This window comes from Eriocheir sinensis, chromosome 34 (assembly GCF_024679095.1).
Source record: "Eriocheir sinensis breed Jianghai 21 chromosome 34, ASM2467909v1, whole genome shotgun sequence".
NCBI classification, from domain to species: domain Eukaryota; kingdom Metazoa; phylum Arthropoda; class Malacostraca; order Decapoda; family Varunidae; genus Eriocheir; species Eriocheir sinensis.
The window spans coordinates 18069180-18093685 of NC_066542.1; the positions used below are offsets into that span (position 1 = coordinate 18069180).

At 40.6% G+C, this 24506-nt stretch overlaps 2 protein-coding genes across 4 annotated transcripts in view; both read right to left on the reverse strand.

The window, feature by feature from the left end:
- Nucleotides 1-244: 244 nt before the first annotated feature.
- On the reverse strand, nucleotides 245-22170 carry LOC127007169 (integral membrane protein GPR180-like). 3 transcript variants are annotated; one of them, XM_050877885.1, is made up of 9 exons: nucleotides 22083-22170; nucleotides 19115-19762; nucleotides 17993-18162; nucleotides 17266-17431; nucleotides 16053-16136; nucleotides 13945-14097; nucleotides 12823-12960; nucleotides 9725-9980; nucleotides 245-7505 (listed from the first exon to the last, which is right to left on the reverse strand). In XM_050877885.1, exons 2-9 carry the CDS (start codon nucleotides 19442-19444, stop codon nucleotides 7276-7278), a joined length of 1527 nt encoding a protein of 508 aa, XP_050733842.1. In that variant the 5' UTR covers nucleotides 19445-19762; nucleotides 22083-22170; the 3' UTR covers nucleotides 245-7275. The 3 variants fall into 3 exon arrangements, with proteins under 3 accessions (XP_050733842.1, XP_050733843.1, XP_050733841.1); XM_050877886.1 differs by having other exon boundaries at nucleotides 22087-22152; XM_050877884.1 differs by having other exon boundaries at nucleotides 21995-22128.
- Nucleotides 22171-23764: 1594 nt separating this feature from the next.
- The window catches only part of LOC127007170 (collectin-12-like), a gene marked incomplete at its 5' end in the record, with an annotated part of 9822 nt that continues 9080 nt past the window's right edge, over nucleotides 23765-24506 (reverse strand). Inside the window, 1 exon segment of the mRNA XM_050877887.1 lies at nucleotides 23765-24506. This exon segment is cut by the window's right edge and continues 205 nt beyond it. Coding sequence (XP_050733844.1) covers nucleotides 24069-24506 — 438 coding nt within the window.

The following is a 24506-nucleotide window of genomic DNA, read 5'->3' on the forward strand; positions in this document are numbered from 1 at the left end:
AGGCCAAAACACTGTTGTACACAAATGACGATATTGATAAAGCCGATAATTAGTCTCTTTTGTCCTCTCTTTTTACCTGCTTGTTCCTACCTGTTTGTTTTCTTTGTATTATTGAGTCAAGCTTTGTTTACACTGGTGCTGCAATAATAATGAAAATGTTACAAAAAATAAAGAAGAAAAATGTTAAAAGCATGTAAGGACAAAATAAGTAGTGGGTTCTGGTACTACAATAAGACCAGATGACCAGTGGGTATCAAGCATTTTATTATTCTTGGAAAAAATACATTGAGCAATTAATAAACTTTGGAGGAGTGAGAAATGTTCAACAGCCTTTATACATAAGATTGAGGTCACTACACTAAGCTTCATAGGGATATCAACATCAGTCTGACTCTGCATTGTCTGGGTGCTGACTCAGGACAAACATTCTGTTCTCAATTCAGGTCAGTGTCAAAAAATGCAAAAGAAGAGGAAGACGAAGAACAAGTACATGAGCAAAACAATAAAGAAGAACACAAGAAAGAAAATGAAGAAAAAAAATGAAAAAGAGGAAGGGAAAGTAAAAAAAAAATGAAAAATGAAAAAGAAGAACAAGAAAAGAATGAAAAAAGAAAATGGAGAGAAGGAAGAAAAGATGAAGAAGTGATATAGGGTTTTTGCTTTCAAATTACATATAGTGCTTGAGAAAATACGAATAAAAATCTCTGACAAACACTTTTCTTTTGTCTGACAAAAATATTATATTAGGAGTCACTAGAACTCATTCCCCCTTACAAAATAGAAAAAAAAATACCTTCTACCTATTGCATTCCAGTCTTCTGTATTGTTCTATCAGTTTGTGGCCTGGAATCACACAGTTCCCTCTAGAGATCAGGACCTCTTCTGAACTTATTAACAGCATACCTACCATACCATAATACCTAATGCTTTCCTATTGTCTGCATTACTCCTTTCAACTTGTGGCCCAGAATCGCATGGTCCCTTCTAGAGCTAAGGACCTCTTCTAAACTACTAACTGCATACCTCTATCCCTTCCACTGCTTCACTGAACAGTACTCTACTCTAGTGCACCACTATAGTCTGTTTCATTTCATCTGTCCACCAACAAAGCGGGAATTTCAATGAATGTGGCACCTGCGCATTTCTAGTTTGTGAATACGGGAAAATCAACTGTCGTGATGCAGTCTAGCTTATTTTTCAATAATATATTTGAATGTTTATGTATAGAAAAAACAACTCAGTCGTTTGCATCACTCATAAGCTAACACACAACCACACGAAAAGACAAGCTTGTATCAAATAACATAGTCACGTCATGCTCGAACGATCTATGGTTTTTCAAATTCATTGATTGATAGCACATTTCAGGTATATTAAAAGACATCTGGCTCTGCAAGTGCAAATAAAGGGTATTTTAATGATTTATTGCATGTAAATAACTATTAATAATTGAAATAATATGAAACAATAAATAAAAAGTGTTGAATGCGATCCATGGTAGGCTATTTTGAATATTAGGTTACCCATGTTATTTACATGCAACGCATCAAAATTCCTTATGCATAGACACTTGCAGAGCCAGATATCACTTTATATACCTGAATGAGATGAAATATGGGTATCTGAAAGAGTATAAATCGTTCGAGTATGATCAGACTATACTGTTTGATATACAAGCTGTTCTTTCCTGTGCTTGTATGGCATATTATCGATGCAAAATGGCATGTTTGCAGATTGGTTTGTGGTTCATATAAGAGGGCTTGAGTTTTTTTTGTATACACAAACATTCAAATATATCACTGAGAATATAAACTTGATCTTCACGCAATCATGAACTCACAGTCACAATGTGCAGGTGCCACAACTACGTTTGCAAGTGGACAGATGGAATGAAATGGACTATATGCCACCATATGATATAGTAAAAGGTAACCAATATATGGTCTTCTGCCCTCTAATACCCTGTTCGTGCCTATCTCCATCCCTTCCACTGCCTCATTACACAACACTACTCAAGTTCACTCACTATACTGCCATATGAGAAGATATAAGGTAACAATCATGATGTCTGTCCTTGGCATAAAGCTATAGGTTAAAACACTTGAGTTCAAACCTCATCCTACAACAGAAAAATGAACTTGGTCCTTATATCCTTCCTCCCATGGCCCCTAGCACATACAGATAAAATTCACTGCCAGGTTTATTAAAAATGGTAAGCCTAACTAGACTGTAAAAACTAAAGTTAATAAAGGTGATAATGTTTTTTTATAAACTTCTCAATCTTTACAAATGATCTTGTTAAGATAAGATACAAATAAGAAACAAATACTCAAACAACAGAAGCTCCAATTTTACTTCCAGGGTTTGCACCCCCCTGGAAATTACTAATGCCCCCCAGTTTAAGAACCACTGCTCTAGAGGCTCTTTTGCTGCTTCACTCTGGCACTCTTGCTCAAATTCAGCAGTCTGTGAGTGACTATCTATGCCAGGAAGCAGACCATACACAGGTGCAAATTCCACATAGTACATAAATTACATTCTTCTAAGGAAGCCCTTTCATGGTGCATGGCAAAACCAAAAATTCTATACAGGTGCTATACATATAAAACCATAAGTTTATTGAAACACTGTCTCTATACAGCAAATACAGGAGTTTATAACTTAGATATTGTGGTTCTCTACATAAATGTGCTGAGAATATGAGTGAAAATGTGGAAAAGTAAACTAAACAAATGTAGTAAAGACAGAGGTTCTGCACTCTAGCAAATGTTCTGCTGGTAAAGCAACTCCCTTGAAAATTTGTAAAGACTAGTACTGAGATGCTGGCCAACACTAACACAAAGTCTGACAAATATATGATTTCAGTGTTTTAAATTCATGATAATGGCTCAGCCAACTGGAAAACAATAAACACTCTGATCAATAAAGATACTTCCCCAGCCATTTGTATGTGCATAATGTTCAACTGTAATGGTCACAATAACATGAATGATGGAAAATGAGATCAAATCATCAAAATCTTCAGATCGTATACTGAAAGATTGCATAGAAGAAGTTCCCTGTACAAGTAAGAAGAGATTAAGCTCTATAAAGCCTGACTTGCAATAGTGTAATGCCATCAATAAATACTATATACAAAAGAGGTGTTTTCGGTTACATATTTTTTTATCATTGATATAAATTGATTAATCTTTAATCCCTATGACCAAGATATCAAGTAATTATTTCAATTATACAACATTCCCTTTGTGAGTGAAGAGGATTCCTTAAATCTATGTAATTCAGCTCCACAAATTACCAAGAGTTTGTATTCTCTTTACAATTGCATGTTAATATTATCCTTTTGTAATATCATGATGTAGGGTGAGGTGGACATAACTCGTACACGGTCACGAGACGTACAAAGGTCGCCTTATCGAAGCAAATCATCGAGGAAAGTATTCCTTCCCACAGAAGAAAGACAATGGGACACCAACAGCTGACGCAGCCATCTTGTGCCGCAAGCCTCACGCCTGACAATGCTAGGCGAGTTTTTAAATTTTTGAGTTGTCTGATGCAATTTTCTCGCCTCGTAGTATAGTGTATGGTGATTGTGAATATGTCATAACTTTGCTAGTGAAGGTTTCCATGGCAAATATGATCATATTGAAAAGATATTAGCATGGAAAGATATTGTTGTGCTGAGTTTCTGTGTTCGTGGGAATCCCGTAAACAAACATGTGGGTAGTTCACGAGTCGTACAGCTAGTCGACGCAAAATGTTATTGTAAAGCCTGGTTACATTTGACGAGCACAGAAAACCACCTAAAAATTATGAGTTAAAACACTGTCATCACTTGCAGAGTTGGAAGTCCAAACAATTTAAACTGATATCTCAAAGGAAGCCCACAGCCTGAGGGTTGCTTTAGGCATTTGGGTTTGAGTCTTGATGCAAAGCCAGATTTTCAAGAAATTTATTTATAAAGTAGTACGGGCTGTGAACACCTCATGTACGAGCCGTGACCCCCTGGTCACAAACCGTACAGCAATAAAAAAAATAATAAATAAAGAAAAAAAGAAGAAAAAAAATCTTATTGAGAAAAAATATTCTCTGGGGAAGCTCAACAGATACTCATAAAGGAAGCCCATTTCCTGAGGAGTATTATGCACTCTTTGTTTTGCCTGTTAGGGCAAATACAGATTTTTAATGAATATTTTCCCACTAGTAGTACGGGTTGTGTCCACCGCACCCTACTCCATATTTACGAATGCTGCTCAGTAATGGAAAAAAGGTTTTAAATATAAGCCGTTCATCACAACCAAAATATATGATGTTGTGCTGTTAACATGTATTTCTCCTTCCAAAACTATTAATTCCTCACAAATCTTTCATTACCTCAGAAATAATAAAAATGCTGAAAGGAATGTAAATACAGACAAAGTGCCGGTTCTAGTCTCCTGGGAGCTCCGAGTGGGGTTATGTTAGGGCCCTCCAATGTATTCCCTCCTATGCTGATTAACATAGCTACAAGATCATAAAATATTTGTTGGGACCCCCAGGAGATGCATGATCTTAATAAATATAAGGCATCTGGAGGAGAAGGGGTGTTGGGGACAAAGCTGTTTTTTTCTAGTTTGCAGTAAGAAAAGTAGGCTACATCTCACAGAAGGAACAAGAAACAAGTTGCATGGGAAAAGCAACCTTGTATTTGGTGTACTATGGGTTACTGTTCCCTTGCAACTTAAATCTTGCTTTTCCTGGGATGTGCAGTCTGCCTTTCCCAGTATAAACTAGAAAAAATTGGCTTTGTCCTTGCCCTTTCTCCTCCAGACGCCTTATAGTGGGCCCCAAGTGGTCGCATGTATTACTTATTCCTAAAACTGGGCCTGAATGTACGATAGAAATGATACTTCATGAGGCATTCAGTGGTATCCAGTGTTCATGTACCAGACAAAACCTTAATGCACAAACATAAAGCCCGAGACTAGGTGGAATAGTGATACTGGAGGTTGTACCAGAAGACTCTACTAAGTATCCCAAGGCTAAGAAAACATATCTACATTACTCTACAGACACATGCAGCCCAACTAATATGCAACACAAGGGCACATACAACCCTATATTATGCTTATAATGTAAACTGATTAAAATATTCTTTTGAAGATCAAATTGACTCACTAGATTAAATTTGCTTGCAACCATTTTTTTCCTACAACTAAACCACAGATTGCTTTTGAAATTCATATCTTATTTTGTAGGACTTCCAAGGCTATTCTGTCATCTAGCTGTAATGCCTTGTTCCCTTCATGAAGTCTGCAATTCTCCCCTTGATCAGAATTCCCCTTTCAAAGCACCATGATGTGGATGCATAATACTGTTTATAATGTATTGGATAGTTCTATGATATGCCTAGATGATAAGTAATGTCACTAATGCAATGGTTGTAGGCTACCATAGGGTGCATAGGGCCTCAGGATGGGGGAAACACTCTTTTTGTGGATTTGTACTTTCAAGTAACTCTTGCAACAATTGTGGGATGATTGTAATGAGTACAACAACTGCTGGGTTTCAGGGGCAGAGCAGAGTGCAACATTAAGAGTATTGTGCTGAGTGGTGGAAACATGGATTAAACTTTAACTGAATATGAGTCTTTTAAATAAAATTCAACAAAACTGCACTTTATCCTTTAATCTTGCATTATATAATATTTTATGTACACATTGATATGATAAATATAAATGCCTCATTAATATCTCTCAGAAAAAAGGGAGAAAAATGTAACAACCATTGCTGTATAACCGTATTTGACGGCTTATTAGACACTTTTTTTCCCAAAAAAATGTCCCTTAAAATCACCCGCTTTGAGTCACTGGCTAGTGAAGTTTTAGTGCAGCAATGGCACTTAAATTAAACTGCACTATTACAACAACTAAAATTATGATGTAGAATAATAATAATAATAATAATAAAAAAATAAATGATGCACAAACTTTACACCTGTTAACCCTCTGAATGTTGCCGTTTCTGCCATGTCTGTTTACATCTCAAAGCAGTACCCTCAGGTCTTTAAGAAAGATCAATTCTGGTAGGTACCAGCAAATATGAAGGTCTTTAAATGTAAAGTATCGGTATTTAATTTGGATCAGAATACATGCGAAACACTAAAAATGGCTTGATAGTGGGGAGGGCTATGAATATCAGGTTACACTCCTAGTTCAAACCCTTTTATTATTTTTTTTTCAACTGCCTGCTGAAATTGGGGGGTGCATCTTATAAGCCCATGTGTCTTATGAGCCGTCACATACGATAATTCATAATAAAAAAGTAGTAATTCCTTAACTGAGAATTGATCACTGCTAGGTTTGACAAAGTAAGGGTTGCCTAAGTGTTCAAGGAAGTGTCCTGAGGAAACAGGTAATAAATGAAGACTACAGTAGGAGGAACAATATGTTGGCCAACTAAATGCTATGTATAATTGTTATACGCCATCAGAAAGACAAACTACAGCCTTTCTAAGTACACAGAAAGTGCAGCTTTTTTGTGTGAAATACACATCCAAGTGTGAAGAGACACTAAAGTGCACCAAGAGTAATACCACATACACTCATGTAGAAGTAGACTTTCCTGAATGGCTTTTCAGGTTGATCTTCGGAGGTCAATATTTACATGGACACTGCTTTCTTAGGGGGGTTAAATTTACTCCTCAGTTAACAGATCATGGCCTTGAGGGTCAACCTTTACAGGGATCAACTTTGACACAAGTATACACAGACAGTAGGTAATGAATACTGTTTGGCTCCAACATTCACACAGCACCCCACATAGAGCATCAACACCAACCTATGAAACTTGGCTTCATAAGCCTTTCAACTGTTACAAACATATGTTTGAAAAAGTATGAATATAGATCAAATATTTACAATATCAAAACCTCATCAACACTTTTTTGGCACACACACACTCTAGTACTCCACAAATAAGTGACGAAATCTTACCATCTGGACTCTACTTCTTAACATGTCTACCCAAGCCAGTCAACTTTACCCTGTTGATAGTCATGTCTGACACACCAGTGTAGGGATCCTGACACAAACTACCTCTGCTCAGGACCTCACCTTCACATCACTAACATATGCAACACTCACTTCTTCCTGCATATTTCATATATTACTCCTACCATTGCCATCATCTCTACTACATTCCCTCCATTGCACAGAAAGTCATACCTACACAGTTATCAGTAAATTATATCACAAACCTTCATTGTGACCCTTCGGACCCGCTGGCCACACTGCCTCAAGCATTAATTTTGAGCAGCGTGGAGTAGGTGTAGTCTGAGTCACACAGCAGCGTTGGGAGCGTCGTGTCTGAGTGGTGGTTGAGGACATGAGGTGCCTCATTGAATTCCTCTAGTTCATTGGACAGATCTTCCTCATAGGCCAACAACAGGTATTGCTCTGATCTCTCTGGCCACAGGAGATAGGTCATGAAGGTGTGGGCCAATAGATCAGCTGAGTATGTGAACCCTGCAATATAAAGAACAGCCTTGCAACATTTAACAGGCAAGGTACCGTATTTGACGACTTATAAAACGCATTTTTTTTCCAAAAAAATGTCTCAGAAAATCACCCTGCATCTCATAAGGTCAAGGTTCAGCTTAGAGATACTGGCTAGTGGAGTTTTAGTGCTGCAGTGGCACTTATATTAAACTGCAAAGCCAACTCTTTTCTAAGGTAACATTGTAGAACAGTAGCACTTACTGGTACTTCATATAAAATAACACCAGTCATGAAGAGAATAAAGTGACGACGCTTAACCATGCTTGTACCTAAACAAACTACTGACATGACAACATGCGCAAGACCCACTGCATTTCCTTAGTATGAAAAAAAAGAATATATGGATAATATTGATAAGATATTGAGAAGACATGTTACTATTCGGTATAAACAAGTGCCTGTTTCTCCATTTTACGCTTATCTTTTATCATTCTTACCTTACATATATGTTTAACACTTCCTTATGTTTTACTAAAATATTACAGCAATTAGAATTATGATGTTGAATAATAATAAAAAATATGATGTACAAACTTTTTACCTGTAACCCCTCTGACAAATGTCGCTGTCTACACCATGTTTGTTTACATCTCAAAGCAGTACTCTCGAGTCTCTAAGAAGAACCAGTTCTGATAGGTCCTAGCAAATATTAAGGGTTTTAAAGGTAAATTATTGGGCTTTCATAAAGATCTGAATACATATGAAACTTTAAAAATGACCTGATAATGGGGAGGGCTACGAATTTCAGGCGAAAAATCTTCACCTGACACTCATAGGTTAAACCTGTTTGTCATAAATTTTTTTTCAAATTCCTGCCAAAATTGGGGGATGTCTTATAAGTCCAGGGGTCTTATTAGCTCTTAAATCCGTTACTTTCTATCTAACAAAATGAGCTATTTTTTTGTTGAAATTCATGTTAAGTAGCTATTTGTCAAATGCTTTTGAAGACACCCTTAACCCCTAAAGGACGCAAAAAAATCTAAGGGGTGCCTCCAGAGAACGCAAAAAACAGCGGTTTTTCAAGTACATTTCACATAAAAACTCATTTAATAATAGTTTTACAGAATTTCAAGTTGGTTCTAATGATATATGAACAATTTATAAATTACTCTTGTAATTACTCTGGAAATTACGCTAAACTGAAAAAGTTGGAAAGTTTCATTTAGTCGGCGCAACATCTGTGGTCATATGCCGGAGAGAGAAAGGAAAGGAATTATATGAGAAGGGAACAGATCCCAGGAGATGGGACACAACCCCCGATTAATACCTGGTACCCATTCACTGCTGGGTGGACGGGGGCGTAGGGCATTGGAAAAGCTGCGCAAATTTTTCCACTCCACCCGGGAATCGAACCTGGGCTCTCTCGGTTGTGAGCCGAGTGTGCTAACCACTGTCACTAAACTGAAAATAAGTCAAATTTTCATATTCGTCAGACAAATAATTCAGAGAACAAAAGTTGTAGATATCAAAGAGACAAACGCAAAAATGTAAATTTTGATAAAAAAATCAAGTTATACGAACATCAAGGCAGGTCAGAAATGGTGTGACATGGCAGGTCGTGCCTATACATGAGTACTTCAGCGGCTTTGGAACTTTCCACACATATTTGCACCTGATTTTGAGGTGCAATGAGTCCTACGTACAAGTCACAGCTCATTAACCAAGGCCTTTTTAATTGATGATGAATTGATGATAATTTTTAATTCATGAGTCTGAAAAGAATGAATGTCACCTCCTAAGTAACTACCGTCGCCTCCTGATAATCTACCCTAACTATATCCCATACAGGTATCATATTTGTGTACTCAGTAAATTCATATGTGCTTCCTCAGGATTGAGACTTTGTTTAAAAAAAGAGTGAGCTCTTTCTTTTGTTGAATTTTGCTATAAGTTCTGTCATGCATGAATCATTGTTTTAGTATTTCCTTTCAGAGCAGCACCTCTTTTTTTTTTCTTTTTTTTTACAGAAAAGGAGTCAGCTCATGGAAAAAAAAGGAAGACGAAGCTGCTCCTGAAAAGTGTTAGGAGAGGTGTCTTGAAAGTATTTAAGTTAAATTTAAACTATGAAGAAGTACAGCTACATTAAGGCTACTTTGAGGATCATCTTATAATTATGGCATGCCTTTGATCTCCCTCCTGTATCACACACACAAAACTATTAAAAAGAAAAAAGAAACTTGGCTAACCTAAGAGAACTTTATATCTCCAGGGAGGCGGCATCAGGAGTGCTATGAGGGCCAGCACGGGCAAGTAGATGAACCAGACCAGTGTGGCGGCCCCAAAGTGCAGGAAGAAGTGTAGCTTGTTGGTGTTGTGTTCGTAGGTCATGGTGTGCCGCAACTCCCCCAGGAACCATACCATGATGAGCACCCGCAGCCCCAGGGTCAGCCAGCCGGGCCACGTCTGGTACTCATCGATATCCTGAATCACGTCCACTTCCATCTAGGGTTAAGAAGCATTGTTTAGATTTCCGTCATCTTTCAGACCAAAACGTAGTAATGAATTCATAACTAAACTAATCTAAACTAAACGTAACTCATCAATATCCTGAATCACATCTACTTCCATCTGGGGGTAAGCAAAGTTTTAATTTCCATAATCTTTTAGACCAAAATGTAGTAATGAATTTATAACTAAACTTAACTAAGTGTAACTCATTGACAATCATTCAGACAAAAATGTAGTTAATTTGTAACTAAACTAAACTTTAGCTTTACTTTCCTGCCTATCTAAAGCTTTTGAATCAAAGATGAGTTCCGGGGGGCAGCATGAGCCAACGCAAGATGGCGCCACTATAAACACTCGCCTGCGCCAGAACGGGCTGGGTCGACCATTAAGCCCCACCGGGAAGAAGCCTTGGGCCGACCATCAGGCCCCACCAGAAAGAAGCCTACCAGCGCAATAGGCCGCAATGTAAAAAAATAAATAAATAAAAATAAAAAAATAAAAAAAATAAAAAATAAAAAATCCTTAACCGGATGATTCAAAAGCACCTTTCCACTTCTGACCTTCTATCTGATCGCCAGTATGGGTTCTGCAAGGGGCGTTCTACTGGCGATCTTCTTGCTCTCTTAACTGATTCTTGGTCATCCTCTCTTAGCCATTTCGGTGAAACTTTCTCAGTTGCACTAGACACATCAAAAGCTTTCGATAGAGTATGGCACAAGTCTTTGCTTTCTAAACTGCCCTCTTTCAGATTCCATCCCTCCTTCTGTTTCTTTATCTCCAGTTTCCTTTCTGGCTGTTCTATTTCTGCGGTAGTAGACGGTCACTGTTCTTCCCCTAAACCTATCAACAGTGGTGTTCCACAGGGCTCTGTCCTATCACCCACTCTCTTCCTGTTATTCATCAATGATCTTTCCATAACAAACTGTCTTATCCACTCATAAGCTGACGACTCCACTCTGCATCATTCAACTTCTTTCAATATAAGACCCTCTCAACAGGAATTACATGACTCCAGACTGGAGGCTGCAGAACGCTTAACCTTAGACCTTGCTATCATTTCCGATTGGGTTAAAAGGAACCTTGTGTCCTTCAATGCCCCCAAAACTCAATTTCTCCACCTATCAACTCGACACAATCTTCCAAACATCTATCCCTTATTCTTCAACAACACTTAGCTGTCACCTTCTTCAACACTAAATATCCTCGGTCTATCCTTAACTCAAAATCTTAACTGGAAACTTCACATCTCTCTCACTAAATCAGCTTCCTCGAGGTTGGGTGTTCTGTATCATCTCCGCCAGTTCTTCTCCCCCGCACAGGTGCTTTCCGTATACAGGGGCCTTGTCTGCCCTCATATGGAGTATGCATCTCACAAGTGGGGGGGGCTCCACTCACACAGCATACCTCTTCTGGACAGAGTGAAGTCTAAGGCTCTTCGTCTCATCAGCTCTTCTCCTCTTACTGATAGTCTTCTACCTCTTAACCTTTTCATTGCTAAACGCTCGCAGCGAGCGTTAGGCGTATATGTTGGTGGTGCCAAACGCTCGCTGCAAGCTCCACCCGCACTCAAATCTCCCGCGTATGAAAGTGTTCCAACACTAATTCTCAAAACACAGGATTGCCAATTGAGTGGGTTCTTCACTAAATTTGGTGGAAAATCATATCAGCCCAGCACGGCAAATCTACGGACAAGTAACTGGTGGATGTTCTTGCCCAATATAGCGGCATTTTTGCATAGCTTCACATATCACCGACTGATTCTTTGCCCAAATAGTTGTAAATATTGCAGTTGGCAATACTCCCTTGCCAGAATCTCAAGGAGAGATGTCAGCAGTTCTCTCAATATGGCTGATCATCCCACACACACCGACGTAAGTGTCAACATTCAACACTCCCTGAACGTGCATGTACGTTCGCAAGAGAGGCATACATAACCGACTCCTATAGATCTGGACCTCCTCTTTCCAATGGGGTTTTTGGTTTTTAGCTGTGATGAATAGTTTTTGAGATACAGAGGTTAAAAGAGACCCCCCATTGAGCTGCCTGACTGCACCTGAGGGGATAGTCGCGTCCGCACCACGCTCAAAGAAAGGGTTAAATTCCGCCGCCATGTTGCCTCACTTTCTATCTTCTATCGATATTTTCACGCTAACTGCTCTTCTGAACTTGCTAACTGCATGCCTTCCCCTATCCCGCAGCCTCACCATACACGACTTCCTACTCAAGCTCATCCCTATACTGTCCAAACCCCTTATGCAAGAGTTAACCAGCATCGTCACTCTTTCATTCCTTACGCTGGTAAACTCTGGAACAATCTTCCTTCATCTGTATCTCCTCCTGCCTACGACTTGAACTCTTTCATGAGGAGGGTATCAGGACATCTCTCCTCCTGAAATTGACTTCTCTTTTGGCCGCTCCTCTCTAATCTTTTTAGGGGCAGTAAGTAGGGGTCTTTTTTTCATTCTTGTTTTCTTTTTTTTAAGCCTTGATGTTAAAAAAAAGTAACACATTGACAATCATCCAGACAAAAATATAACTTATCTGTAACTAAACCAAACTAAAATAAACATAACTCATCGACAATCTTTCAGACAAAAAACTTGATAAATTTGTAACTAAACTAAACTAAATGCAACTCCTCAATATCCTTAATCACATCCACTTCCATCTAGTGGGGTGGAGAAGCAAAGTTCAGATTTCAAATAAAACATGATGTAATGAACAGATTTCACCCTGCTGTAGACTAGTAATATCTGATGATGATGATGATGGTGATAATATCTAAACTGCTCAGAGAGCTAGCTGGAGTGCAAAAAAATACCAAAATCCTACTTACCATGTCCCAGAAATAAAGGGTTAGGATGAGGATGGAGTAGAGACCCCAGAGGGTGAACAGTGACACACGGCGGGTCAGCATCATGTGTGTGATGGCCCAGCCCTTGGCCAGCAGCAGCAGCAGCATCATGAACAGTGACTGCAACACAGAACATTGGCTAACAATGCTACTGGAACACAGAGACACACTAAGTATCTAATGTCAGTCAGTCAAGGCAGCATTCTTCCAAGTACTTAAGCACTTATGCTGCCCATAATCTTGCGTATTATGGATGCCTACTGTACTTAATATTAGTACAGGTAACTCTCGATTTACGTGAGTTTGGTTTATGCATTTTTTAAATAACGCAGGGTCCAAAATCCAAATAACTGTTTAATTTACGTTTTTTTCACTTATACGCGATATTTTATGGAGTGGCCACCAGATGTCTCACGCAACTGGACTCACACGGCACCGCGGCCACACAGCTGAGCTCAGTTCTTCCCACGCGCCACTTGAACAACAATACAGTACCCACGCTGCCACGCTACTCAACAACAACAACACCCTCGCTGCTGTGGAGTGGCCACCAGATGCCTCACGCAACTGGACTCACACGGCGCCGCGGCCACACAGCTGAGCTCAGTTCTTTCCGCGCGCCACTTGAACAACAATACAGTACCCACGCTGCCACGCTACCCAACAATAGGAGTGGGCAATGGGCAGGTACTGGTACCAGTACCAGTACTAACGGTACCGGCACGAGGCTGCTCAGTACCGGTACCAATACTAGCCAGTCGCTCCTGGTGTCCCTCATTTCTTCCTCACACAAGTGAGGCTGAGACTGAATGCCTGAGTGGATATCTCAGCGATATGGATATATTCTCTCTCTCTCTCTCTCTCTCTCTCTCTCTCTCTCTCTCTCTCTCTCTCTCTCTCTCTCTCTCTCTCTTCACTGAATGAAGTGAATATTTATTTTTCGATAGAAACCTACCTCTTGTTTGATTTACATTGTTTTTGATTTACGCAACCTCTTCAAGGACACAATACTCGCATAAATCGAGAGTTACCTGTACTTGGCCACAAATTCCATAGATAAAAATCCTATTATTGACTTGCAATCCTCCTTGGCTATCCTCTGACCTGTGCCAAGATGTTGAAGAGGTCTCCAGCAATGTTGATTCCCTCGTTGCCTTCCCCATCAAAGGCATAAACCAGCAAGTGCAGAGTGTCGAAGAGCAAGCCTGCCAACTGTACCACAAGGACTGCCGTGAAGAGCCGCGTGATGGGGTGGATCTGAGGGCAACAAAAAGAGCAATAATTGGTAAGAAAAGACTTTTTTCTTAGGCCACACTACAATGGCTGACTGAGTTGGTGTCATTCGATGTTTTCATTATTAACAAGTTGGGTGACCAGGCTAAGTAACAAAAAATCTTGTTATTATTAGCAGGTTTTCCAATTAGTATGCAAGTCGGAGAATAAAGAAGCTGAAAGTGATTAATTTCCATTTGTATGAGTATATGAAACTGGACAGGAAAAATAATCATGTAAGTTTGCCCTAAAAATTTTTTGGTACTGAGAAGTAAATCTGATGACAAAAGAAGAATTTAGAAATGGGCCTGTTTCTAAATCTGGTAACCCTGCCTGGAGGGTGGCATTCAAGGACATCAATCACAGCAACAAAAAAGTGCCCTCAGTTTCCAACAAACTTCTTGATCTACCTTCATCTTAATAACCCTAATTCAATCCCCTTACTATCCCCTGTCTTAATTCAGCCCCTTACTATTCCCTATCCTAATTCAATCCCTTTACTATCTCTTAATATCCTACATCCTAACTCAATCCCTTTACTATTCCTTAATATCCTATATCCTAATTCAATCCCCCCCACGTCGAAGACTGTAGCACCGGTAGGCTTTCTTGAGGGGCCTGGTGGTTGGCCCGAGCATGTCTTGGTGCAGGCAAGTGTTTATAGTGGCGCCATCTTTTCTTGGCTAATGCTGCCACCCTGGAGCTCATTCTTGAATGACTTGGACGGTTCTTCTAGAGTCCAGGTTGATGGATGGTCTTCAGGACAGCATGTGGGTAGTCTCAGGCCACTTGGCAGTGACTGAAAAATCCCAGGTGGCAGCGGCGGATTCAAACCCACGTCGTCCAGAACGCAGTGAATGCGGGGCCCGCACGCTAACCACTCAGCCACCGCCTCCTTTACTATCCCTCATTCACTAAGATGTCTGTGCCTATCCATGTACATTAATGATCTTCCACTCTCAACACCTAACTCTTCCACTAAACTGTATGCTGATGATAGTTTACTGTTTAGAGCAGTAAAGACTAATGAAGACTGCAGACTACAACAAACAGTGGGAGTACACGTGGCAGATGGGTATCCACCAGACAAATGCACACAGTTAAGATTCATCAGAGCACACAACCCCATCCATCACATACACACTCTTCACAATATAGACCTTGAATCTGTGCACATACATAAATACCTCGGTGTTCACCTCTCTACTAACTTAAAATTCAGCACTCACATAGACTATATCAGTGGCACAGCCAACCAAACACTGGGGTTCCTATGGAGAAATCTACATAACTGTACACCTGACATAAAACACATAGCTTATGACACACTTGTGAGACCAACACTGGAATACTGCTCCATGGTGTGGGATCCTTACACACACAGAAACATTGATAGGTTAGAGCAAATCGAACACCAAGGAAGCTAGGTTCATTACAAACAATTACACTCGAACACCTGACAACACAACACAGATCAAACAACAAATAAACATGGATCCTCTTCACATATGCAGACAAGCACACAGACTTACACTTATGTAAAAGGTCACAAACCCTCACACCGACACTGATCCAGATATATACTTACACAACGCAAACAATCAATGTACTCGTAATACACACAACCAAATATACCAAACATATGTACCACACAAACACTGACGCATACAAGCACTCATACTTTCCATGCACCATATGTGACTGGAACAGCCTCCCTCAACTGATTTTAGACTGTGGTACAATGGATGCATTCAGAAAACAAATACAAACTCACTTGTCACCACAACATACCAACACTAACAATTACACATGATTCACTTCCCTCCCCTGCACACTTGGCTCCCCCTTCCCCCCAACAGCCAACCCAAATATGCGTGATATGCACCCGTATAAGTGTCCTAGTCATTGTTTATTATGATCAAGATGTGGACCTAACTCACCTGGCGACACGCTGCATAGGCTTGAAGGGGCACCAGAATGCACCCGTAGAATACCACACACACCAAGTAGATCTCCACTGTGTCCTGCAGAGGATATAACACCATTAGCTCCAGCTAGAGATGCATACCTTCGACACCCTAATATTATCTACAATGAGAAATAGTAAAGAAAGGTTTTATATGGACACTAAAAATTAATACCTTTCATTAGCAAAAAAGTTTTCAAAAGGACACTAAAAAATCATTATTACCTTTATCCTCATTGCTACAACTCCATTTCTGGGGTGCAAAGCCTATCTATAGATGCAAATGACTGGCTGTAGATGTGGATGGACAGGAGACTTTTTGTCAAGTGTTTGTGAATAGAATATAAAGGAAATGTAAGGCAACTTTTACAAGTTGAAGAGAATACCATATATACTCATGTAGCAGTCAACCTTGTCTAAAATGTGACCTCCCCAGGACTAATATGTTCAACAGAGGAATAAAATTAGCCCCCCAGAGTAGTTGTAGTTGTTTTAAAAGTTTAGACCTTTACATGTGTATGTATGAAAACAGGCAAAGTAATTATTAACTTTGAAAACAACTCAGCTTAGTATGGGAAAACTTTACAGTACATAGTACAGATTTTGAAGAAATAATAAAAGAATTTAAGTACCTCGGTGAAGTTCTCTGAAAGCATGGGGAGATTAAGGGAGTGATTAAAGAAGAAGCAGGACAGACACAGTAAACCATAACATTAGGCTCATTTATAACAGAGAGGACTGTGGGCATACAACAAAACAGATTAATTGGACTAACTCAAACATTTGTACAGTAGGGGAAAACACAAAGTCAAAGAACAATTTTGGTTGATAAAGTGTCTTGATACTCTTCTTCCCCCCTTGAAAGAATACAAATTATAAGGAGGAGGAAATACAGATGATGGAAGGCAGCTCCAAGGTTTATCAGTGAAATGAGATGAATGAAAATGCTGGTTCACTCTTGCACTATGAAACTGGATACCCAAAGAAAGACCAGTCCTCAGCCTTCCCATCCCCCTGACCTGTTTGTCAAAGTAGAACTGTTGTTAAAAGGGGTTATAAATACAGACAAAAGAAGGTAGTTACAGATGTTATCAATATAAGAGAGATGAAAGACTGAAGACAGTGGTTAACTTTTGCATTATGAAACTGGATACCCAAAGAAAGACCAGCTCTCCCATCTCCCTGACCTGCTTGTCGAAGGAAAACTGGTACTCAAAAGGGTTGTGATCAGCAGCATTGGGATCGCCATTGACGAGAGTGAGCTCATAGCTGAGGGTGGCAGTGTGGTCTGGACTCTCCCATATACACGTTGTTGAGTTCCAAACACACGCAACAAAGCTCAGGTACCAGAACCTGTAAGATGGGGAAAAGTAATGTTGTGGTCTGGGCTGATCATAAACATTGTACTTTCTTTTTTAATGTGCTTGGGCTGCAACTGTTTCTGTTTTCTATCAGCGTATCAACATTCTATTCAGTATTGGTACTATAAGTCTGGAGCTGGAAAAAAAGAAGTAAATAACCCTAGAGAAATAGCATTGTGTTTAGGGTTTTCTCTTTTTTTTTTTATCATAGAAGAAAGTACTTATATATAACTTCATCCACTAGTAAGTAAGCTGCATTTTACCACATAGATATCAAATGATAAAATAATAAAAAAATAGTATCCTTCTAGAAATACTGTTTTAGACTTTTCTCTTTTATCATGGAAGTACAAAGTATTTATATTTAACTTTGTCCATTTGTTATCCTCAGTACAACAGTAACCCCACATACAAGATGGGAAAAGTGGAAGATGAAAAAGAAGAAGAAAAAAAAAATGAAGAAAATGAAACGATGATGAAATGAAGAACAAGAATAAGCTTACATTTTACCACATAACCATCAAATAAATTCAAGCCACCGGCATTACATTACCGTGGGTTATTGATGTCCTGGATGGCATAGGTCAGCTGCGTCCCATGAACCACTTGGGAAGGAGTGTCCTCATCGGGGCACAGCTGGTCCTTCGGGCACGGCACTCTTCGAAGGAAGTCCTCACGACCCAAGTCATGGCATTTGGCATCATAGGCTTCCTTTTGCACATCCTTCAGGTATAAGAGTCAGTTTTTCAGCAAGAATTCAGATTTTTTGGGTCTTCAAGAATATAAACTTTTTTTATATTACTGAAAGGGACTATAATTTCCGGTTTGCATGGGATTAGACTAACTAACTAGTGGAATCCTTGACGTGAGTCAGGGTTGCCTAACATGATGCAATATTGTCAAGTGTTGTGTAATAGCTTGGCGAGAATAAAAGGGGCAGGAGAGAGTCCACCTTGTAGCACAGTGGCAGGGAGTGTGGGGAGAGATTGCTTTGGGAACTGAGAGGAGGCAGGTGTGTGCTGTGAGGAGTGGCTGGAGAGTCCTGGCATGCCTTGATAGCCTGAGTGTTCTGTGTGTGCTGTGACCCTGTACTGTGCCTGACCCATGCCTGTGTTTTGCATCGCTGTGCTGTGTAATCATCTGTGACAGTAAACGCGAGAAAACCCAGTTCTGCAGTGCCCTTTCACCCTACACTTTGTGAGTGTCTGCCAGCCTGTGCGCCTCTGCTGCAACCTGCTATTCTAGGGCCCACAGAGGGGCGTGTGGAGATTGTCCCCATACCCCCCTGCCTACTAGGAACTGGCCATTCGGTGGGTGGGTTGTGGGTTTGCTTTAATACTTTTAAGGAAGAAAATCAGATATATAAAAGAAGCATATCAAGAAATGTCTAAAAAAAAAATGAGTCCTTTAGCAAAGTAAGATTACATCTTTATTGAACATTTATATACCCTTTTCAGTTACTTTTAATATTTTTGCTATCCTGAAGCTAAATATCTGCACAAACAAGCATTAGATTAATAACAAAAAGTCAAGACGTGCAAGAATTTTTTTTTCATCCAGCTAAATGAGATGGAATTATACTGAATATTTACCATTTTTAGTTAAGTACTTTAATTACTGTTATCCTGAGCCTAATTATCAGCATGTAAAGGAGCAGACATCACCCATAGCTCACCTTAAACATCAACTGACACGCCAAGTTGCGATCTGTTGTTGCCTTGGTTCTGTTCCTGTAGAAGTCCACAAAGAACTGCCTTGGCAGGAGGGCCAAGGTGCCAGCACCCTCAATGTTATTGCTGGTCACATTGCCAAAGATGTAGCCCTCAGTGAGCTCCCTTTCTCTTGGGGAGGTCTTTTGGAATCCGAATTTAGCTAAAAAATGAAAGAACTCGTCTCCCGTCCTCCATTGTCCCTTGATGTGAAGTCCATGGGCATGTGTCACAATACACACTAACAAGGTGAACAGAGACACAATCCTGATGTAATAATGCTTGTCCAGGGGCATGTTCAAGACCAAGCTCCCTTCAAACTCAAGATCTGGCCAAGTATATTTGTATCTACTGAGGGATTACTTTTTCAAAACCTTCCTTTATCAAGTTCGTCCTTTTCAAAGTCTTGTTATTTTATTCATGTATTCATAAGAACTAACAGTTATTTCTCCAGCATTTTTTTCCTCCTTTGTGGCATCTCCAATCATTATTAACTTTCATCCTTTTTGTATAGTTGTTGCTGTTGCCAATAATTTTTTCCACTCCTCATTATAGCATTCACAATGTTTTCTTTGAATATTATTGTCTGGAAGAGGTAAACTAACTATTTTAACCTGAAAGAGATGCATAATACAGGTCTATTAAGAGTTTTTCACATAAAAATCATAAGAAGGACTAATACTTTAATTTTTTTATGCTTTTGAATATTTTTCTTGTAACAGATGGCAATGATTCACTGGTGCCTGACTTGCTACAGGATTAGTACAGGATCAATGCAGGACAAGTAGACTTGATACTTTTCCTTTACAACTGGTTCACATGTTCTTCCTTCTTCCTTATATATATATATATATATATATATATATATATATATATATATATATATATATATATATATATGTATGTATGTATATATATATATATATATATATATACATACATACATATATATACATATATATATATATATATATATATATATATATATATATATATATATATATATATATATATATATATATCTATATATATATATATATATATATCAAAACAACCCTGGTATGTTGGTACTTTTGCTTACTAGTGCTTTTTCATATATTTCCTACTTCTTACTTCCCAGAAAACCATAGGAAAGAGCATAAAGATCAAAACAAACGTGGAAGTAGCAATGAAATGTGTGTGAACTTGCACGGTAATGGGCAGTGGAGTACTGGACAGGAGTACCACAGAGCATCCCGTGGCAGTCAAAACCTACCCCTTACCACTTCCCTTAGGTTCACAAAAGGTAAAATTGGGGGCATCCGCTATAGCTGCATGTGGCCTTGGTGCTCATCTCAGCCACATTGGCTCTTGAGCCTGTGGTGGGATGGAGCCCATCACCCAGGAACTTAGGGCCAGTGTGACATACAGGTTACCACAGTTTACCTTCCCCAGGTTTCCCCAGGTACCCATTTATTAACCAGTCCACAAGGGAGGATGAACAGCTGGGGGTTCTGTATGCTGACTGCCTGGGCCGGGATTCAAACCCCAGCCTGTGGAGTAGTAGCCAGGCACGCAGACCATTAGACCAAGGAGGCACTTAGACACTAAAACACAAGTGAATATACTTGAATCTCCTAACAGGGAGGCTTGGTGCCCCTTAACCCCCATTAGAGGCATTAATAACATTAAAACATAAACCTCCTAACAACCTCCACTAGGGACACTAAGACTGGTGAACCTCCTATGTATCCAGGGTGGGGGCTTGGCCCCCCTTGAACCCTGTGTGTTTCCACCTTTTGTTGCCTTGGGCTAGTCAGCCTCCCGTGGCCGTGCAGGTTGGCACACACCTTCCATGGGTATTTTCACACTAGTTCTGATCTTTACACTCTTTCCTACAGTTTCCCGGGAGGTGTGAAGCTCAGCAGAACTTGTAGCAGCAATACATGACAACAAAAGAGTACTTCGTAAAGAAGGCAGGGAGAGATGGGCTCATTGCTACACCCATTCCGGCCCATTACCAGCCAGCCCCCTCCCTCCATCCCATATCTTAAAACCAGGGGCCCTCACCCCTTAAGGTGGCTTTACACCTGGCAATTCGTGGCTGGCAATACAGGCTCGGCAGCATTTTTGGTTTGGGTCTGGGAGCCCTTCTCGCGGCAAGTTCTCTGAAGCTGAGCGTGTCCGTTTTGTATTGCTGACTGGCGGCTGAGTACAACATGTCGGCGCCAATAAAACAAGAAATGACAGATACAGACAACAAGATTTGGAGCCGGGAGGCCGATCGAGGTGGCATTACTAGAAGTGAGGCAGCATAGATACTTGTGGGACCCACAAGATAAGCTGTATGAGAAGTTAAGTCTACGCAAAACAACTTTTGAGATGGGCAGCAACATTACGAGAAATGTTTATCTCTTTGAGAGATATCGAAGGAGGTAAGGAACGATTATTTTCGTGTATTATATAATCACACTATGCAATGCCTGGGGGTTGGGATGGCATGTTCCTCCCTTCTCCTTTGTTGTTAAATGCAACAATAAACAATCAATCTATCAATCAATACTATTTATGATAAAATTCGTTTACTTAAAAGTATTTCTACAATATCAGGATAATGGACCAAACTCATTGTGGTTTTAAGATATGGTAGTAGCCTTTTGGGGTGTCTGGAATGAATTCATGCCCTTGCATTTACTAGCAGTTTACGTCTTGATGCTCCCGGCGGCTTCTCCCACGTGTGAAGGTACTTGCTCCCGAGAGCACCCAGCTGGTCTAGCTGGCTGTATTGCCGGCCAGGAATTGCCAGGTGTAAAGCCGCCTTTAGGTAATCGGCGCCTCCATATGACGAGGCGCCGCCTGTCAATTACGGTGCCACGTTCCTCCTCTTGTTATTCAGCGGGCAGTCTCTTGAACGGTCTCTCCTGTCTTATTTTTCAATACAGGCAACACACTCACTCACAACACCATCACACGCTCTTGCTCTTGCTGTACAGGTGACCCGTTGGAGAGTCGGGCCTTCATATCGGCACAGTCTGTAAAAATAGAAACAAAGCAAGCAGTATCCATTACAAATCTTCCAATTCCCTAAGTCTTGCACACCACATTTTTTCCAGAAAAATCTTCATGGCTTCTATAATTCTCTCATTTGCTTCAGTCATAACACCACTTCCTGGGTCTTGGTCTTGCTTGTAGTGGCGCTGTTACAGGACTTGTATTTCCAAGAAGAAGGACTCGTATCTTGCAAACAGGACTCGTATCGTGCAAACAGGACTCGTATATTGTAAACAGGACTCGTATCGTACAAACAGGACTGGTATCTTGCAAACAGGACTCGTATCGTACAAGTAGGACTCGTATCGTGCAAACAGGTTTCGTATCGTGCAAACAGGACTTGTATCGTGCAAACAGGTTTCGTATCGTGCAAACAGGTTTCGTATCGTGCAAACAGGACTTGTATCGTGCAAACAGGACTCGCATCGTGCAAACAGGACTCGCATCGTGCAAACAGAACCCGTATCGTGCAAACAGGACTCGCATCGTGCAAACAGGACCCGTATCTTGCAAACAGGACTCGTATCGTTTAAACAAGACTTGTATCTTGCCAACAGGACTCGTATCGTACAAACAGGACTCGTATCGTGCAAACAGGACTCGTATCTTGCAAACAGGACTCGTATCTTTCAAACAGGACTGGTATCGTACAAACAGGACTCGTATCGTGCAAACAGGACTCGTATCTTTCAAACAGGACTCGTATCTTTCAAACAGGACTCGTATCGTACAAACAGGACTCGTATCGTGCAAACAGGACTCGTATCTTTCAAACAGGACTCGTATCTTTCAAACAGGACTCGTATCTTTCAAACAGGACTCGTATCGTGCAAACAGGACTCGTATCTTTCAAACAGGACTCGTATCTTTCAAACAGGACTCGTATCTTTCAAACAGGACTCGTACCTTGCAAACAGGACTCGTACCTTGCAAACAGGACTCGTATCGTGCAAACAGGACTCGTATCGTGAAAACAGGACTCGTATCATGCAAACAGGACTCGTATCGTGCAAACAGTACTCGTATCGTGCTAAATGTGTTACAGAACTCGTTACTCGTATCATGCAAAACTACCGCCTGAGATATGAAGCCACCCACAGAAATCCCAACAACAAAAGCCTCTTGAAATAGATGTACTAAGCCGTTGAAATGTTTCAGGATACGGCTCCAGGTGACTTATAATTAGGTTTGCCAGTCCTGTCTGCCATCTTTTTGCCCTTTTTCCCACGCTTACTACTCCATATTACATTCCAGAGATACAACTTTAGCGCCAGTCTTTTAGCCTCCATAATATTTGTTTTTCCTCTTATGAAATGTGACCCATGCTCCATATCTCCATACACACCTTACCGGCATAGCATGGTGCTTTTAGAAGAAGTCTTGTTAATTTACTCTGCCCCACTTCCGCTTAAATTTCAGATGTCAACACACACACACACACACACACACACACACACACACACACACACACACACACACACACACATTTCAAGTCAAGAAAAGTTTGAAAACAGAACTTGACTGTTATTTCCAGTCAAAAATATAAAAGGATAGAGGAATTGAAGTTAAAGCAAAGCAGTCGAACATGGCTTTTCTCGTACATTTTATTGCATTTAGATCTACTTGAGTCCCACCACACAGAAATATAGATAGAATTCCTTACAGTTGTAAATTATTGAGGTGCACTGTCACAAACTTGTAATATATTAAAACATTTATATATATATCAGAAAACTCTTGCTTAAGTAAAGGTTATTATCATCGCATAAATACATATGTACAAAATCATACTGTAAACGTAGCTACGGTGTTCCAGTAGTTCCTTCTTAGCTCAACATCTGGGCAATCACCTAATGGAAGGATATCGCAGGGAAAGAAAACTCATCCAGGCTACCCAGGATAGCCAGGGTACCCAGCATAACCAGAGTACCCAGCATAGCCCGGGCTGGCAGTGTATCCAGCGGAGCCAGGGTACCCAGGGCTGCCAGCATTCCCGGGATTCCCAGCGTACCCCCGACGGCCCCTGTTTCCTGGATAGCCCGCCCCACCAGGGTACCCCGGCTCCCCTGCTGGCCCGGGGTTGCCTGCATACCCGCCATACCCCGGGGCACCTGCTTCCCCCGAGCTGCCTGCTGCCCCTCTGTCCCCTGGAGCACCCGGGCTGCCTGGCGCTCCTCGACCCCCAGGTGCCCCTCTGCCCCCTGGTGCCCCTCTGTCCCCAGGTGCCCCTCTTCCCCCTGGTGCTCCCCTGTTCCCTGGTGTCCCGGAGTTGCCTCTCTCCCCCCTGGAGCCTGGACTGCCTGGTGCGCCTGGTGCCCCTCTGCCCCC

What these genes read in the sequence shown, in the direction of transcription:
- LOC127007169 (XM_050877885.1), bottom strand. Translation starts at nt 19,444, where the DNA reads ATGCCCCTGGACAAGCATTATTACATCAGGATTGTGTCTCTGTTCACC. An exon ending in AGTTTTCCTTCGACAAGCAG is followed by an intron (nt 16,137 to 17,265) that starts GTCAGGGAGATG and finishes TATCCTCTGCAG; the next exon opens with GACACAGTGGAGATCTACTT. An exon ending in GAGATATAAAGTTCTCTTAG is followed by an intron (nt 7,506 to 9,724) that starts GTTAGCCAAGTT and finishes TTTATATTGCAG; the next exon opens with GGTTCACATACTCAGCTGAT.